The sequence below is a fragment of the Leptinotarsa decemlineata genome, unplaced genomic scaffold (assembly GCF_025532065.1).
Source record: "Leptinotarsa decemlineata unplaced genomic scaffold, Ldec_3_MD MMD2_tig00002159_RagTag_RagTag, whole genome shotgun sequence".
Classification (NCBI taxonomy): Eukaryota; Metazoa; Arthropoda; class Insecta; order Coleoptera; family Chrysomelidae; genus Leptinotarsa; species Leptinotarsa decemlineata.
Genome location: NW_027412574.1, coordinates 3,529,595 through 3,548,757, shown reverse-complemented (window position 1 = coordinate 3,548,757; position 19,163 = coordinate 3,529,595). Strand labels below are relative to the sequence as shown.

The window sequence follows — 19,163 nt, the reverse complement described above, 5'->3', positions numbered from 1 at the left end:
CAAAAGCGGAAAACAAACTCAGCTCAGTGAACTCTATAAATGATGCATTATTCATTTGAAGTTCTCGAGCGCTAAAGAAGTTCCTTCTAAAAATAATAAAATGCTGATGAGCAGCAATCTGTTGAATGCGCTCTTATTTACCAGCGGGCGAGAAAGGGAAAGTAAAGTATAAAAGGAAAGAGAGTGAAAAGACTGCCAGACTTGAGAGAGTGTCGGGATCGATTTTTAATTGCAGCCTTCGCCTTGACTTACTTAGATTTTCATTAACACACTTCTGAAAAATAGGACGCGCCGTCGAGACGGATAATTTACTATTTATGTACATCTGCCGAGAAAGAAAAGAATTCTTCCTCCCGCCATCTCATCATTTTTTAAATGTATTAAATGTAACGGGTGCCGGATGAATACTGCTTGCACTCAATTGAATGAATGGACATACTTATATATATATATATATATATATATATATATATATATATATATATATATATATATATATAAAATCTAGAAAGGTTAATACAGTCAAGCTGCTGGAAAATAATTCCATGAAAATCAAAATTGCGTTTACGCAGCGAAACATAAGTGGCAGTACCGGGCAGGCGAGGACCGCCTGCCCGGTACTGACGATGCCCAATAGGCTGAAACAGCTGTCTACCGATGGCTCTAAAATTGAAATCAGTATGGGAATGATCAAGAAGTACTCGTCTATTTATTATATATATATATATATATATATATATATATATATATATATATATATATATATATATATATATATATATATATATATATATATTATTCAATCCTAGGAGAATACATACAAATAATAAAACACTAGTTTCAATATATTTTCATAGAAATAGCTCAGAAATTCTGGAGTCTTTTTAATGTAGTAGTCCATTATACATTCAGCAAAACCTTCATATGGCATACAGAATATGGTACTAGACAACCTGCATCTATAAACTTATATACTATATACACTATGTCTTTTGTCGAGTAGTGGTGAATTTTGCTAACATATTCCTTAAAATTACCAGAATAAAGAAACTAGTTCTCATACAAAATTTCGAAAATGAATATCTTGGTGGTAGAATACACACCTAAGGGGGATATTGTGATATATAATTTGAAAGTGCTTTAACATAGGTTATGTTAGGTTAGGTCGAAAGTGAGTGGGTCTATTCAACCCTCCACCGCAACCCGCAAGGGTTTATTGTGGCTCACACCTATTCACACTCGACCAAATATACCCAGCTTCTTAACGAAGCCGATCAGTTTGTATGGTGAGTGATATTTCAGGTCAGATAGTAATAATACGGCTCTGCCGAACTCTGAAAATATGATTCGGTCCCCAGCAGGGCAGGCACAAAGTATGTGCTCTGCTGTTTCATCGTTAATGACGTAGTCTGATAATCAAGGTGCAAGATTCTCACCTTGATACCCGCGACAACCTTCTCATATAAGGGTTTTCGCACATCAGCTACACCTGACGATGCCTTAGATTCAACCGTGCAGGGCTTTTTCGCCTCTGGTTTTGGTGAATCATCACTTGAGCGCAAACATTTGCTAACCTGCTCATGGGAGGTTTCTTCCTCCACCTGAGACAGATTCTGCGTACGCCGCTCAAGAATTTGGTGCAAGGCGGTTTTATAAGGTACCCCGCTCTTGAGGAGACGACCCAGTCGTTTCCTGGCTGCACCACCAAATCTTTTTTTAGGTTCAGTTATTGGATCAGGAGTTGGAGAGGTGAGAAGCTATCGCTCCTGATTTAAATTTACAAGGAGGTCAGTTGGAGTCGTAAGCTCGACATCCATCTCCTCTGTAGACTCAGCGTCAGAAAGAATTTTTAAGTTTACTCTATCCATAAAAGTCACACTAATAGCTAGGGAAAGACGGTCAATCACGGCAGAGCCCCACATTACCGTGACAAGGCGACGCTACGACGAGAGGGCGGCGCCCGGTATCTCGAAGGTTCCGTATAGAGACAGCTGATAGGCTCAGTCATTCATCCACTCGTCACTGATACACACACCTTAGGATTGAGCCATCGTTGGGATGCCATTTAGTCAGGGAATAACAGAACCACAAGTGATTCTGTCATTCCAGTATCCAACGGGGCTACGTGGAATCAGGCATCCGATCGCCGGTTTGTTCAACCCCACATCCCAAGCCAATGCACTCACCAAAAAGAGCATGCACAGTAGTTCAGGCAGTAAAAGATGAACAAGGACACCCAACCCGCCATAACATAACGCTTCGTTTCTAAAATTCGCTTCGAAGAGCAACAAAATTTCAATTATTTTATTGAAACTTGTAGTTAAAAATATCAACAATTCGACTCTTTAATTTATTTATTGTATGATTTTCACTATGAAGGGTTTTACAAAAACCACGACACGTGTTTTGCTTTACAATAGCTTTCTCAAGCCTAATTATTTTACGCTTGAGTGTGATTATTTTACACTTGAGAAAGCTATTATATAGCGAAACACGTGTCGCGGTATTTGTAAAACCCTATATAGAGAAAATCATACAATAAACTGTATTAATGAGTGTCAATATGGATTTTCATCAAGTATCGTCCAGTTCTATTCATCTATTCGACTTACTTCAACTTCGGTAAAGTAGTTCATATGGAGAGTATGTTTTATTTTTGTACAATTTTTTTTTTTATTTGGTTTATTCTCTTGCTGGGGGTTGGAAATTATTGAGTGTCTCATTCTCACTTGATTTTGAATCCTTCAATACATTAATTTCTGCGTCGAAAGTAATATTGAAATCAACTCCACTTTCACAATTATCGCAATAAAATTTGAAATAGATCACTTGCATGTACAAGTATAGAGGATACATTGATGATACACTATAAAAACACACTTTCGTCTCTATTTTCTACGATAGTTCCACTATCAGTGAAAATGAATTTCCGCAAAATAAACAAGTCGCCAATCAAAGAAGAGGATACATTACTTCTGTTCTCTCTGCATATTACATCTTCTATAAGTAATAAATTTGTTGACTGAGAGCAATTTCATTGATAATGATACTTCTCGTACAAATACAGTTTTATACAAAATCGAGAGCTTTGAACCCTGAGCATTCACCAAAATTTTGAGTTATTACTCTAATACTATCAATTGTACTGAAATTTCAACGTATTAATTCTCTCATTTGAATTAGGGGAATGGTATATTTCTTGAATACATCGTGAATGCATTACACAATAGATACAAAGTGAATACAACTTCCCAATTCATCATTGTCATTCATGAAATGGTGATTGCTTGTGAACCCTCTACATTCGCCAAAATATTGAATGTTCAAAATTATATATTTTGAAATTCAATTTATTTATATACCTCATATATTGTTATAAGTAAATTTTACATATGGTTGTTCTTGAAAATGATGATGAAGTTTTTTCTTTTTTTAATGTTGATTTCAATCACTGATAAATTGACCTTATCCCAAATTGAAATATTGCATTTATCCAGGGACTGTCAAACACCTGTAGCCTCAGTTCTCTATGTAATCTTCAAGAGTAACTTCCTAGAGATGTGTTAAGTTTTGAAAAACTCTGTATTAGATATTATTATGTTGTTATGCGAAATTTATATCCAGTTTGGGTTTTTGTTATTTTACATGGAGATAAGTTGTTGATAAGAAGAAAGTGTCAAGCGAAAATAAAAGTTCCTTGAAAAAAGATAAAAATATCATTTTTTCCCAATTTCTCCATCAGAAAAAAAGCTAAACATTGTACTGGCCTTTCGACTGGATAACTGACTACGTATTTACAGGTAAAACTAAACATTGTGCTGGTCCTTCGAGCCGGATCGCTGACTACGTATTTACAGGTAAAACTAAACAGTGTGCTGGTCCTTGAGCCTACGGAGTAAGCAATATGGAAACAAGAAGTGAAAGTCAAGCTCTGAAATCCAAGACCGAGGTTCCCATTAACGAATCCAAGCGAGGTGACGAGGAAAACAAGATATCTTCTACCAAGCTGGGTCAATCAAGCAGGAAATCAAATGTACAGTCCACCAAGAGTCATCGTGAGCAGTCAGTAGTATCCAATGCAAGTATCAAAGAAAAAGGTTTGAAGCGCAATCGAAAGCTAATGAAGAGTTGGCGAGAATATTAAATAAGCAGATGGAAATGGAAAAAAAGCTGATAGAGGATAGGTTGGCTTTAGAACAGGCAAAATTAGAAGAACAATATGACGCAGTAAGTGATGATATGCAGTTTAAAGACAGAAAAGAATTGTCTTCTCAAGATTCTTATGAAAAGGTAGGTGATTGGCTTAGAAACAAAGTGAGAGTTGATCGATTTTCTGATGAAAAATCAGATAAAAAGTCTTCAAAAATGTCACATTCATGTCATAGTCAATGTCAGTGTCACATAGTTCAACCGAAAAATGATGTTAATTTAGATATATCAAGTAATAAAAGTGTAACAGGTCTTGAAATTAAAATGCTTTTAGCAAGGCAGGTAATTGAAAAAGATTTACCCATATTCAGCGGTGAAATAACAGAGTGGCCACCAACAGTATATTTCCACGACAAAAATGTTAGGTTTGTCAAGTGAAGAAAACATGTGTAGACTACGTAAGGCATTGAAAGGTGATGCTCGTAGGTGTGTTGAAGGTTTACCGCTTCATCGGTGAGTACAGTTATTGACATTTTGATAAGTAAATTTGGTAGATCAGACCTAATAGTTAGAAGTTTAGTCAATAAAGCGAAGAATTTGGCAGTTATTAAAAACAACGACTATAAGAGTTTTAATCATATTGCAGATGAGGTTTCCAATTTGGTCGTTACACTTGAAGCTATGGAAATGACGAATTATTTGAGCTGTTCGCAGTTACTTGATGAAATGATACAAAAGTTATCATTTTCAATGCAAATGTCCTGGGGAGAAAAAGCAGCAAAGGCAAGAGGTTAAAATACTTTGGTGGACTTCAAGAATTGGATTTGGGGAAAGGCAGAAGCTGCCAGCGATATTCAATCAATTGTGAATGTAGGTAAGACTTCCAATCAAATCCTAAATAAAGATATAAATCCACTTCAGTAACTTCTCAGAATTCTCGAATTTCCTCAGTAAAGTGTTTATTTTGCAAAGAAGAACATACATTAGAAAAGTGTTCGAAATTTTTGAACTTGCCAGTTTCTGAAAAATGGAGTTTTGTTAAAACAAATGATATATGCTTTTCTTGCTTGAAAAATAACCACAGAATCAAAAATTGTCGGTTCAAAAGGAAATGTAGAATCAACAATTGCGAAAAATTGCACCATAAAATACTTCATAATGAATCTTCAGAGAAAAATGTTGAATCAAGTGATATCATTTCTCAGGAAATTGTAGCTCATACCTCTCAATCATTTAATTCTGAAATTCTGCTTAGAATAGCTCCCGTTATAATAAGGACTCAAGAAAAAGAGATGAAAATTTATGCCTCATTTGATGAAGCTTCTACAGTGACTCTGATAGATGAGGATTTAGCAAATGACTTGAATATACAGGGTGAAGAAACAACTTTAGGCTTAAAATGGACAGATATAGAATCATGCAAAAAAGTAAATTCTAGGAAAGTTAGTTTCGAAATTTCTGACAAGGATAAAAGTAATTTTTTCAATATAGAAAATGTATATACTTTGAAAAATATGGAATTGCCTCTACAAATAATTGATGGTAGGAAAATGAAAAACAAATGGACTCACCTCAGGAGGGTAGATTTTGAAAATATGCATAATGTACAGCCAAAACTGCTGATTGGTCAGGATAACTGGGAATTAATTGCAAGTCGTGAAATAATTGAGGGTCCTACGAATTCTCCAGCTTTATCTAAAACTAAATTGGGTTGGGTCGTACATGGGAATCTACGTAAATTTAGAAACAGAGTAGATGATACTATAGTATTACATATTCGTCATCAAGAGAGTTTTGATAAGCAATTGCATGAAGAAGTTCAAAGTTTCTTTTCCACAGAGTCTTTTGGTGTGAAAGTCTTCAATAGAAAAGTACTCAGCCAGGAAGATTTGAGAGCAGAAGAAATAATCACGCAAGTAACAAGGAAAATTTCAGAGTCACTTAGGGGGAAAGATAAAATACTGGATGACAACGGTTCACAGAGAGTTTTAGGAATGAAGTAGATGCCCAAAGAAGATGTTTTAATTTTTTCATTAAATTTTCACAAAGTTAATAAAGATATTTTGACTGGTAAGATTCATCCTACAAAAAGAGATATGTTGAAAGTAGTGACGTAACTTTATGATCCTCTAGGTTTAGTGAGACATTACGTAATTAAGGGAAAAATATTGATACAAAAATTATGGAAAAGCGGTTTAAATTGGTATGAAAAAATTCCTATTGAATTACATGAAAAATGCCACTCATCAGGAAAATGGCGTCCTTTGGGAATGTTATGAAAACAATACGAGGGCACATAGGTACAAAGTTAAATTGGCAAAACATACATATTACAGGACTAAACATGGAACATAATAAATTATGGATTAGGAAGAAAAAATAGTAACCCAACAACAAATAATTGTCTTATATCTGACACAACTGTGACTGCAGAAGTGTTTGCCGATCATTTCTCCAATGCAGCAGAAATAGCTATGTCAAATCACTTAGGACAGAACATGGTCCTTCCATGCACCCTCGCTAAGGAAATCAATATCAAATGTCCATTTAAATCGCCACCCATCACCAAATACGAAATATCAAAAACCTTATTTGAAATGAAGAACAAATCATCTTCCGGTATGGACGAAATCTCTATTATTACTATCAAACATATATTTCCCGTTATTATTGAACCACTAACTTTTCTTATAGATCAGTCTCTGGTGCAAGGAATCTTTCCTGATGTTTTTAAAAAGGCACTTGTGATTCCTCTCCACAAAAAAGGCAATTTAAATGAAATTGACAATTACAGGCAAATATCGCTGCTCTGTTCTTTATCCAAATTAATAGAAAAGATAATAGTAAATAGAATAACCGATTACTTGGAAAGCAACAACATACTTTCAACTTCTCAGCACGGTTTTGTTAACCCTTTGGGTTGTCGTGGTATCTATTAGGTACCTCCTTTTTCGAATTTATTTACTATTTCCGCGGTAGTGGTATTGTTTTGCAACCAGTTCAATTGTGATCTCAAGCATGTATTCGTATCGAAATATTTTTTGTTCGAGATAATTCGGACTGTAAACATTTCTTTCGTACAACTTGAAAGAAGGGAAGTGAGGTTAGACGGTATTTTCGCGCATAAATTCATATTTATAAGTTTTGTGTTAGGATTTGTTTTTGCAGGTAAGTGAAATTCGAGGATATAATTTGTGTTATCATAGTCTACTTACTATGATATGAGTGAATCGTAATTTACAATTCAGTCTATTTTTTGTGACCATCTAGAAAGTGGTACCTAAAGTTACCACTGCACCTAATTTGCCTATACCTATACCATATGATTGCTTTCGATATGTTCATCACGGAAAAGTTGGTTCTTTCTGAATTATTATTTTTTTCTCGTTTTCAGAGTGAATCATAGTTAGCAATGAAAATTAAGAAAATTAGAAGAAATACTGTTTTATCTATCAAAGATATTCAAAATTTTTCATATGACGAAATTATGGAAGGATTTGAATTACCTTCGGGTTCAGAGACCTGACTTACACAGAGTTGGCTCCGGTGAAATGTTTTCAGAGCGAAACTGGTATCGATCTGAAAGACGTACAAAAAATAAGCAAATCTCCATTACTTGAGACCAATGATCGATCTAACATCTGTGATAACGGAAAATGGCGATTGTTCTCTTTTGAATATTGGTAATATGAATAGGTCGAATGATGGTTCTGAGGAATAACATGAGTTTGAACTACTCGAACGGGAAGATGATGGATCTTCAGAGTCAGACTCAAACGATCCATTATCAGAGATGAAAAAACGGTTGGATGGGATTTGGGAGGAAAAGAAAAACAATCTAAGATTTCACGAAAACTACAGGGCCAATATTGGATGATAATGTATTGACACCTTGTGACCATTTTCTCAGTGTTTTTCCAGATACTGTATTCGAACATTTAGTGTTTCAGACAAACTTATTTTCAACCCAAGCTGAAAAACCATTCCAGCCAACGAATATCACAGAAATGAAAAAATTCATAGTCGCTAATATAATGATGGGTATCACGAAGAAACCTTCTTATAAAGATTATTGGAGTAGTAACATTCAATTGAGAGATGAATATATAAGTTCATTTCTTCCTTTGAAGCGTTTCAGCTGGCTGCTTTCCCATATTCATGCAAATGACAACCATATGATGCCAAGACGGGGTGATGATAACTACGATAAATTGTATAAGATCAGACCTGTGCTGGATACGCTTTCCGAAACATTCAAATCAACATACAGACCTACGCGTCATCATAGTATAGATGAAAGTATGGTCAAATTCAAAGTCTGTTCGGTATTGAAACAATATGTTCCATTGAAAGCCATCAAACGAGGATTTAAAATTTGGGTCCGAGCTGACGAATATGGCTATGTCTGTCAATTCCAAGTGTACACAGGAAAAATTGGTAGTAATCCAGAACTAAATTTAGGTGAACGAGTTGTAACCGACTTGACTAGAGATTTAGTTGGAAAAAATTACTTCATCTATTTTGATATTTTTTTTTCTAGTATTCCATTGACGGTAAATCTTTTGAACGATGGAATATATGCTTGTGGTACCATAGGATCAAATCGCAAAGGTTTACCAAGAAAAATTCTGAATAATTCCGAAAGAAGATCTAGCGTAGCTCTTTCATCATACAAGCACGAAGGTCTTTGTTTTGTCAATGGCAAGACAAAAAGCCTGTCAAACTGTCACGATGGTACTGTTTCATCAACAGTCACAAGAAAGACGCGAACAGGAGAACAAATCGAAGTTGCATGCCCACAAATTGTCAAGGATTACAACAAACACATGGGTGCTGTAGATCTCAGTGATATGTTCAAATCTTATTATGCCATTGATAGAAAAAGTCGTAGATGGTGGTTACGGCTATTTTGGCATTTCGTCGATGTCAGCATGAGTAATGCCTCTATATTATTCAATCGAAGGAATTCAATGGAAGGACCAATCCGCGAGGAAAGAAATTTCATCCGATACCAAGACGTTGCCATACACCTTTCATTCCAATGGAGCTACGAACTGATAAAGCTGCACATATGCCAGTGAGAATAACGAAACGCCGATGTGCCCATTGCAGCTCCAAAGTCAAACAAAAACGTACCTGTTGGATGTGTACCGTTTGCAAGCTACCATTGTGTCTGGGGGGAACAGAAGGGGAAAACTGCTTTATGCGTTACCATTCTTCCTGAAATTGATATATACGATTTTAATCTGAGCTTTTTGTGAAAATAAAACCTTATTCATTCACAAATTTAACATTTATTGCGGAAAGGTGGTATGCCGCGAGTGATAGTGGTATCCATGCTATACCACCAATTTTTTAGGGGTGGGAATAAATGAAAAAAATTAAATTTTATTTGATGTTCCTCACATACTCATTTGAAAGGGTTACCAACCAATGAATTATGAAGAAATTGAGAATTACCAATTTGCCACTCAAAGGGTTAAAAAGAGATCCATTGAAACAGCTTCCTACCATCTTCTCGATTACATTTACACTCAGATTGATAAAAATAACTACGTCTTATCACTATTCTTTGACCTATCGAAGGCATTCGATACGGTGTGCGTAGAATTTCTTTCGAAAAAAATAAGACAATGTAATTTCTCATCTAACATCATGAATTGGATCAAATCCTACATGACGGGAAGAACTATGTATGTCTCTTGTAATAATGTACTTTCTGATTCTCATGCCGTAAAACTTGGTATACCTCAAGGATCTGTTATCGGGCCACTACTCTTTCTCCTATATGTTAACGACATGCCGCAACATATAACAACAGGTTATGTTACAATGTTTGCCGATGATGCCGATGCCATTACCGTATCAGGTTCAACTGTTGAACAACTTGCTTTCAACATGAAGACCGTGATCGATGATTTCAGCTCCTGGTGTCAGAGAAACAAACTAATCCCTAACACCTCGAAGTCAGTGGCTGTGAAATTTTACAGGAAATGGCGACCCCACAACGTTATCGACATTGAAGACTTGCACACGTCCACAGAAGTTAAATTCTTGGGTATTCATCTTGACGCCAACCTAAATTGGGCAAAACAAATCAATCATGTATGTGCAAATCTGAACAAAGCTTTTTATGCTATACGGCAGATGAAGCCCAGTTTAGATAAAGCAGGCTTACTAAATATCTACTACGCAATGGTTCACTCTCGACTTAGTTTAAATATCATGGCTTGGGGAAGAGCAAGAGACTTTAATAGAGTTTTTGTGCCTCAGAAAAGAATCCTTAGACTTATATTTAATTTGAATTTCAGGGATAGTTGTCGGCCCATTTTTATAGAAAAAATTTTTTATCCCTCATATCTATTTATATTTTAAAATGTGTTTTGTTCGCAAGACATAACTTATCGGTTCTTGCGACAAATGGATCTGAGCACGAACATAATACACGGCATGGAGCTTCTTTAAAAATTCTACAGCACAGAACCTCATTATATGAGAACTCCCCACGGTACAATGTAATCAGTTCTTACAATAAGTTACCAAATCAGCTGAAACAAATTGCCGATGATAAGGTATTTCAAAACAAAATTAAAAATTTTTTACTTAGAAAGTGCTATTATAGTTACCAAGAGTTTATAAATGATAATTTGATAAACGCAGATTTTACATTACTGTTAAGTTTTTAAATGGTAAACGATATTGATTGTTTGTTTTTTTATATATACTGACGCTCCAATTCATATGTACGAATTGAAAGATTTGGTTTATTTATACATATGTCCGTTTATTTTTTATTTTTTTTATTTTTTACTGTAAGAAATTATAATATAATATTGACTTACCATATGTACCTAATGTACCAACAAACGGTTAATAAACTATTATTATTATTATTAGAATGGATCAGTGATTTAAAACGAATTGAACAATTGAAAATACCAAGATGTTATAGCTTTGAAATAATCCAAAATACTTCTTTGCAATTACATATATTTTGTGATGCCAGTGAGCAGGCATTTTGTGCAGTAGGATATTTCAGAATTCACATTGCAGATATCACAAAAGTGTCCTTGGTAATGTCGAGAACACAAGTTTCCCCAATAAAGCCATTGACAATACCACGTCTGGAACTTCAAGCAGCGGTGATGGGTTCTCGTTTAGCAAGACACATCAAGAAGGAACACTTACTTGAAATCAATAAAACATTTTTCTGGTCAGATTCAAAAATAGTTGACTTTCGTTGCACATAGAGTGGAAAAAATTCAGGAAAACATCTCTGATTGGCATTGGGTACCTTCCAGTATGAATGTAGCATACGAAGCCACCAGAAGCACCAAGAAAACAAATTTGAATATAGAAGATAGTTGGTTTCAGGGTCCAAAGTTCTTGTATCTTAATGAAGAACTCTGGCCAAAATCAGACAAGGATGTATCATGCATTTCTACCGAAGAAATTAAGAAATCAGAGTTAAAGCAAGATTTCATTTTATTGCACACTTCTCAAGTTGAAATTGATTATTTATCTGATTTTACAAAATGTTCAGATTATAACAAGTTGCTTCGAGTTACAGCCTATATGTTTCGATTTATCGAAAACATGAAGGAAAAAGGAAGAGATTTGGAGAAACAGAAACTCACATGGCAAGAACTTCAGAAAGCGGAGAGAGTTTGGTGCATGAAGGTTCAGGAGAATTGCTTCTCAGAGGAAGTGAAATCATTGAAAAAGACAAACGAGGTACTCAAAAGTAGTAAGTTATTTAAATTATCACCTTGCATTGAAGATGAGGTCATTTGCTTAAGGGGTAGAATTGATTATTCACCTGAACTTTCTTATGAAACAAAACGTCCAATAATTTTGTGCAATTGCTATCATTTTAGCAAACTTTTAGTTGCCTATTATCATAGGGAAAATGGTCATGCTGGACTACAATTAACATTAAATGAATTTGGACAGAAATTTTGGATTTTGCAAGCTAGGAAATTAACCTCAAGAATTTTAAGATTATGTAATTTGTGTGAAATTGAATGTGCAAAACCACAAATACCGGAGATGGGACAGATTCCAAAAATAAGATTAACAAGACCACCAAGACCATTTAGTTTTGTAGGTATGGATTATTTCGGTCCCATGATGGTTACCACTGGTCGAAGAAGAGAAAAGCGATATGAGGTTATTTTTACGTGCCTGTCGATTCGAGCAATTCATCTCAAATTAGCAGATTCTTTATCCACCGATTCAGTAATCTTGTCAATAAGAAGATTCATTTCGAGAAGAGGACAACCCGAAGTTATATGGAGTGACAATGGTACTAATTTAACCTCAGCACACAAGGAATTGAAAGAAGCTATAAATAATTTGAATGAAGATTTAATGAACAAAAGTTTAGTAGCATAAGAAATTAATTGGAAATTTACTTCTCCAGCAAGTAATCACTTTGGAGGAGCCTGGGAACAAATGGTAAGGTCCGTTAAAAACGCACTACGAGTCACTTTAAAGGAAAAGGCTCCACGACAAGAAGTACTCCAAACTTCACTAGCCGAAGCTGAGCATACAGTCAATAGTTGACCTCTCACATATGTTTCCTCCAATCAAGAAGATAATGAAAGCCTCACACCTTATCATTTTCTGATAGGATCATTAAGTATTGCCAAGCCACCTATCGTTGTTGATTTTACCAAAAAAAATTTGAGAAAGCAATGGTACTTTGCACAGCAATTGTCCGAATGTTTTTGGAGCAGATGGGTTCAAAAATATCTGCCAACTCTCATCGAGAGGTTCAAATAGTTTGAAGAGAAAGCCAACCTGAAGAAAAATGACATAGTGGTGGTGATGGATAATAAGCTTCCGAGAAATAACTGGCCTGTAGGTAAAATAGTGGAAGTTTATCCAGGAAGACGGAAGAGTACGAGTTGTGGACGTACAGGTTCAGAGGAGTATTTATCGCAGACCTGTAGCTAAATTATGTCTTTTAAATTTATTAGAAATGTAAGAAAATTAGATGAGTATTTATGTCTCATCCTTTCGAATAAATACAGGGGGAGAATGTTAAGTTTTGAAATACTCTGTATTAGATATTATTATGTTGTTATGTGAAATTTATATCAAGTTTGGGTTTTTGTTATTTTATATGGAGATAAGTTGTTGATAAGAAGAAAGTGTCAAGCGAAAATAAAAGTTCCTTGAAAAAAGTTAATTTCTCCATCAGAAAAAAAGATGGTCCCATTGAATCAATCAATAACACCGAATACGTTTGCCATATATAGAGTTGTTTCCTCTTTTCTGCTTCGGACTAAAATTATTTATATATTTAGCATTGATGCTTCTGTTAAATTGTATCTGAATCAACAATCAACTACCATCATGATAAATTGGAATGTAATCTTGAAAAACAATATGAAGAATTCGTTTTTGGGTTTTATAGTTCTGTTATAATAGACTAATGGATCTCTCATGTCTCTCATGTCGATTCCTTCTGCAAGGCAATTTTGAACTACCTCTTTCTCCCAACGTGCAACCTCTTGACGTGAAGCATCAAATTCTTCCCACACACCATCTTCGTATCTCTCATAGTTTCCGAGATTCCAATGGTGAGGTTCGAATTTGAAACACCCTGTACACATATTCCACTCATGAATATCTGCTGTATAATATTCATCAATATTTATCAATTCAATAACAAAGTGAAACTTCTACAATAAATGGAGACATCACTTTCAGCTCTCGACTGATTTCGCGAAACTCCGTCTCAAACTCCATTTGATCGCATTTTTTTCAAACTTTTTTTCATTATTGTATGTACAATATTTATAACCTTATGGATAAGCTATTAGGAAAAACTCTCCAAAATCATAAAGAACTATTTTTAGAAACTTAACATAAATACTCCATTTACTAATAAGAATACTGAATATGTTATTCAATGCAAACCAAAAGGCATAATAAATAGGTCAGCAAGTAAACAAGTGTTTCAATGTTCATAAAAATCATTGACCTTATTATTGGTCTAATTGACGCGAATTCAGGTCATGTCTTTTCTGAAGGCTATAAAGGCATTCTTGCGAAGAAGAATAGCTACATTCTGACATGCTATTTTCCCACAGAAATTTATAAAACCTGAATGAAAGTATCGGTGACATTTGGTTTGATATTTGCTAAATTGTACATTCATAAAATCAAATCTAGGTACCAAATTTGAAATATTCATATAAAATAACAACGAAGATACAGGGGGGTAAATTGGTTCCGGGTCACCTGGTATAGGGAGATAAAATATTCTTAGGTGACCGATTTTCAATTCAAGCAGCAGTTGAAAGTGTACTCTTTTCGATACATTTTATTGGTAAGGTTATGTTATTGTTAGTGGAATTTTGAAAATTTGGATATATTCTAAGTAAAATATTTCGACGAAAACACTCGATCTACGGCACTCTTGAATCTCCATTAAATGAATCAAATCAAATCAATTTTATTTATTTGCCACAATATAAAATTGTATGAGAACAGTCAGGTAGATAAGATACAATGAAATATATAGGTACGTATGTACAGTACAGAGTCAGGTTAAAATTGATATATAAAGAGTACATATAATATAGTATATACAAATATAGGTGAATATAAATTATCACACATAAGATGATTAATCAGGTACATGGTTGCTTAGTTGTTTGGAAGTATTCATTCATGGAGTATAAACATTTTTCAACTAAATAAAGTTTTAAATATTTTTTTAATGTATTCTCCGGACCTTTGAGGGTATCAGGTAATTTATTGAAAATTTTCACTCCGATTCTACCTGGATATTTTTATGTAACATTAACTCTGGACAGTGGCAGTAGCAGATCATTGTTACGAAGGGTGTTATAAGAGTGGAAGTCTCCACTGCATAAAGAAGAATGCTTATTTTTGAAAACGAATACACAAATTTCAAACACATACAGACCCGTACAGGTGAGAATGCTGTAATTTTTTAAGAGATTACGACATGAGTAGTCACTTTTGACACCAGCTATACATCTTATGATTTTTTTTGAGAAATAAAAACTTTCTGGAAACACGTTCCATACCTGAGCCGGCCTTCCACTTGTGCATAATATAAATTTATCAGTTGCTATGGAGTCAATACGTGTTTAAGATGTCTAAACATTTAGTAGATCGATAAGAGCTTAGAGGACAAAAACTGATAGTGTTCTTTCCAGTCCAAGCGGGAGTCAATGAAAATACCGAGAAATTTACAGTCTTCATGGACGGATAACTGGGTGTTATTCAGGAATATATCTAAATTTTCATGTTCCTTTTTTGTTGGGTGGAACAGTATCAAATTTGTTTTTTCAGCGTTGAAATACACATGAATTTCATTAAACCAAGCAACTAGTTATTTCAAGGTAGATTCACAAGTTTCTTTTAAGGTATCGGGATTATTGTGAGATATAAGTAAAGAGGTATCATCAGCATAAATTGTAGGTCCTACGTTTGGAAACGATTTCGTTATTTCATTAATGTATGAAATGAAGAGAACCGGGCCTAAAACAGAGCCCTGCGGGACACCCATATCAATTCGAACCTCAGAAGATTTGATATCCTGAAGCGAGTTGTTACTAAAATATTTCAAACTGACAAACTGTGAACGGTATTTAATGAAATACTCAATACAACTGAGACAAACACCTCTAATACCATAATTGTATAACTTCGATATGAGAATATCATGATCAACACAGTCGAAAGCTCGACTCAGGTAACAGAAAATGCCGTAAGGAATCTTTCTTCGATCAATGCGGTCTAGTAGATCGTTTAAATAGTGATTAATAGCAATTGTAGTTGATTTTTCTCTTCGAAAACCGTGTTGGCTGCTAGTTAAAATGTTAAATTCATTCAAAAAGGCAATGAGTCTTTCTAAATAACAATATTCGAAAACTTTTGAGAAGCTGCTGGAAATTGTAATAGGTCTATAATTTTCCAAGTTTTCTGGGCATTTTTATTATATACAGGTATAACTTTCCCGATTTTGAGATCAGAAGGAAATTTGCCGGTTTTGAAAGAGAGATTCACCAAAAATGTTAAAGGCTCAATCACAATGCTAACAATTGTTCTCAGAATGAATATAGGAACTTCATCGGGCCCTGACGAAGATTTATTTTTGAGCTTGTTCCTCAATAAAACTAGCAGTACGGCCTCAAGAAAAAAGTATGAGTTTGAATTTCATGCATTACGTTAGTTTTATTAGAAACAGAAAGTTTATTTCTGAGTTCCAGTGGAGCATTTTTGAAAAAAAAATTGAAAAGGTTGGATACAATGTCCGGATCTTCGACTCTCTTATGATTGTGACAAATTGTGATATTTTTTGTTCATTTTTATGTCTATTATTCAATTCAGATATTACTTTCCAGGCAGTTTTACCAGGATTGTCAGAATTAGTGATATTGTTTTGATAATAAAGTTTTTTTTCCGCTCTAAAAGCAGAAAATTGCGTTTTGTTGATTCTCTATAGACATCTGCTAACTCGAGATACTTATTTTTTAATATAAAGAGGTCTTTAAGATTCGTACTGGATGATTTCACGTCCTTATCAACCCATTTTTTATCATCCGGTTTACAACACACCCGCCGTAACGGAAAATTGACATCGAAATGATAGAAAAAGGTTTGAAAGAAATTACTGTAGACTTTATCAGTATCGTCTAAATCAAATAATCCATACCAATTTTCTTTTTCTATAGTGACTTCTCAAAAGTAGATATCGCTCCAGAGTCATAAATTCGTCTGGAAGATGAAAATGAGGTGTTAGGAGGATTCGTTGTTTTTTGGAAAATTTCATAGAAAATATATCTATGGTCAGATATACTATTGTCCAAGACAACAGTAGCTCCACCGTTGTCAAAATTAACGAAAATATCGTAGGCCAATTTACTATATGAAAAAGATTGAAACATGAGAAGACGTTACTCACTTTTACAAAATTTGACGAGTTGTTGTACGCATCACAATTGAAAGCTCCAACCACTATGAAAAATATATTAGGTTTAAAAATCAGATCTAATATTTGTGCCAGACCCTCACAGAATATGTCTAAATCCACTCTTGGTGGAATCAAATATGCCAAGTCACTTGAACACTTCCCATGAAAGAATCTATAAAAGAGAAACGAATCACCAACCTACCTTCGATGTTCCATACTATCAAGGTTGCAACTGATAATCGTGTCTACATCAGGCGAATGGCTCTTCTCTGGATGGAATCCAGCAGCCTCAGCTTCATACATGAGAACAATACTCCGAAGAAGGTCTGATCTGAGCTTTATGAAGTATCAAAAGTTTGTGTGTGTGTGCAGTTTTCTGGTTCGAAACAATGTTCCAAGCTATTTAGAAGTAACCTTTACAATTCAAGCGACATGATTGTGCCAAGACATATGGGTCTCTATTGTAACCCCCAACAAACTTATCGAAGCTGAAAGCGGAATTATCGGTCCTGACATTATTATATCCGATTCGAAGACATTAATTCTTTGGAGAAAACCGATGCCTGGGTTTTCGTGGCATTGAATTGAACCTGATTACTTTCACCCCAATTCGAAATCACTTCTAGATCCTCATTAAGATATGCGACCTCCAGTTACCGGTGAAGATATGGATCCACAGCCGATTTCCTGGAATCAAAATGTAATGTCGTAACAAATTTGCTGTCGTCAGCAGAATTGGATTCTTGGTTTTTTCCACCTCAAGGTAGCCATCATAGATGAGACTAACCCGTACGGTAAGGTTACCGCAGAACGAGAGAGTCTCATCAAAAAACAACTGTTGGAGGAGCTGGACAAGATCATCTTCTCCGCCTCCAGCAACAACAGCAAACCGCCCACGTTCAAGTCGTGGACATACTCCGGTGAAATCAGAGTGGTCTGCGATGACGACGTGACGCTAGAGTGGCTGAAGGAAGCCACAATGACTATTAAGCCATGGGAGGAGGCATCACTTGCGGTCGTCAGTGTGGATAAGCTCCCAAAGCTTACCAAAGCCTCACTCTGGATCCCGGAGGACGTCCACAAGACGACATCCGGTGAAAAGAAGAGGGTGCTGGGTCGGCTGAAGGCGCAGAACCCTGACCTGAAGGTAGCAAGATGGTGCACCTTCCATCATGAGGTTAAGATGAACCCACAAGGACACCTCTTCGTCTTCCTGATCGGAGACGATGATATGGCTGTCCTAAAGAAGAAGTCGATGAGGGTAAGCTACGCGTTTACCTCACTGACTATCAGGGCAACAGAAAAAGAAACAGAGGGTACCTCTGAAGACCCTAGGTCCTTGGAAGTTGAACCACCTAAAGTGGATATTGACCCCAAGGCCACCATGGGTCCCGGAAAGGAAGTCGAAGCATCTGAACAGATGACAGTCGATGACCTGACGGAGGAGGCACCCAAAAACAGCGAGGCCCCCTTAGCAGGGGAGCAGATGGACCTCTTAAGGTAACTTTGTATCCAACAACTATCTCATGGACAAAGACGTTGGAAAAAAAGTAAAAATAATACAATGCAACCTCCAACACAAAAAGGCGGCAACGGCAACACTATGTCGCCACCTTGATGTATTGGAGGAGGCAATAGCTTTGATCCAGGAGCCCTGGATAATAAAGACCAAAATTACTAGTTTCAGTAGCTTAACTGGACAACCTAGGACGGCTGTCTACGTTCCTAGAAAATACAGAGCGTTTCCGATGGCACAATTCAGCACCTCAGATCTCACTGCGGTCAAAGTTGAATGTCCAGTTGGGAAAGGTAAATATATGGCGTTGATAATCGCATCGGTGTACCTCCCTTCAGATGCAGCCACCCTACCACCGACCAGAGAAATGGAGGTACTAGTGGACCACTGCCTCAACCAGAGAGTGGAGCTCATATTGGGTTGCGACTCAAACTCTCACCACGTGAGCTGGGGCAGCAAGGATATCAACGCCTGAGGTAAGTCACTATATGAATATATAATACAGAAAGATCTAACAATCTTGAACAGAGGCACGGAGCC

General features: G+C 35.7%; 1 protein-coding gene and 1 long non-coding RNA gene across 2 annotated transcripts; both read left to right on the top strand.

Annotated features, from left to right (window-relative positions):
- The first annotated feature begins 3,829 nt into the window (after positions 1–3,829).
- On the top strand, positions 3,830–6,486 carry LOC141482988 (uncharacterized). The gene is made up of 3 exons (XR_012465835.1): positions 3,830–4,662; positions 4,796–5,023; positions 5,989–6,486. It is a non-coding gene; the product is annotated as an uncharacterized lncRNA (long non-coding RNA).
- A 3,462-nt stretch (positions 6,487–9,948) lies between these two features.
- LOC141482945 (uncharacterized) lies at positions 9,949–18,611 on the top strand. Its single transcript, XM_074176987.1, has 2 exons — positions 9,949–10,254; positions 17,841–18,611. The coding sequence occupies exons 1-2, from the start codon at positions 9,949–9,951 to the stop codon at positions 18,609–18,611; spliced, it is 1,077 nt and encodes a 358-aa protein (XP_074033088.1).
- The last annotated feature ends 552 nt before the right edge of the window (positions 18,612–19,163 follow it).

Bases quoted from the DNA above. Each gene is read 5' to 3' on its own strand.
- LOC141482945 (XM_074176987.1), top strand. From the start codon at position 9,949: ATGCCGCAACATATAACAACAGGTTATGTTACAATGTTTGCCGATGAT. The intron at 10,255-17,840 runs GTATGTGCAAAT...TGTCGTCAGCAG, and splicing joins GGGCAAAACAAATCAATCAT to AATTGGATTCTTGGTTTTTT.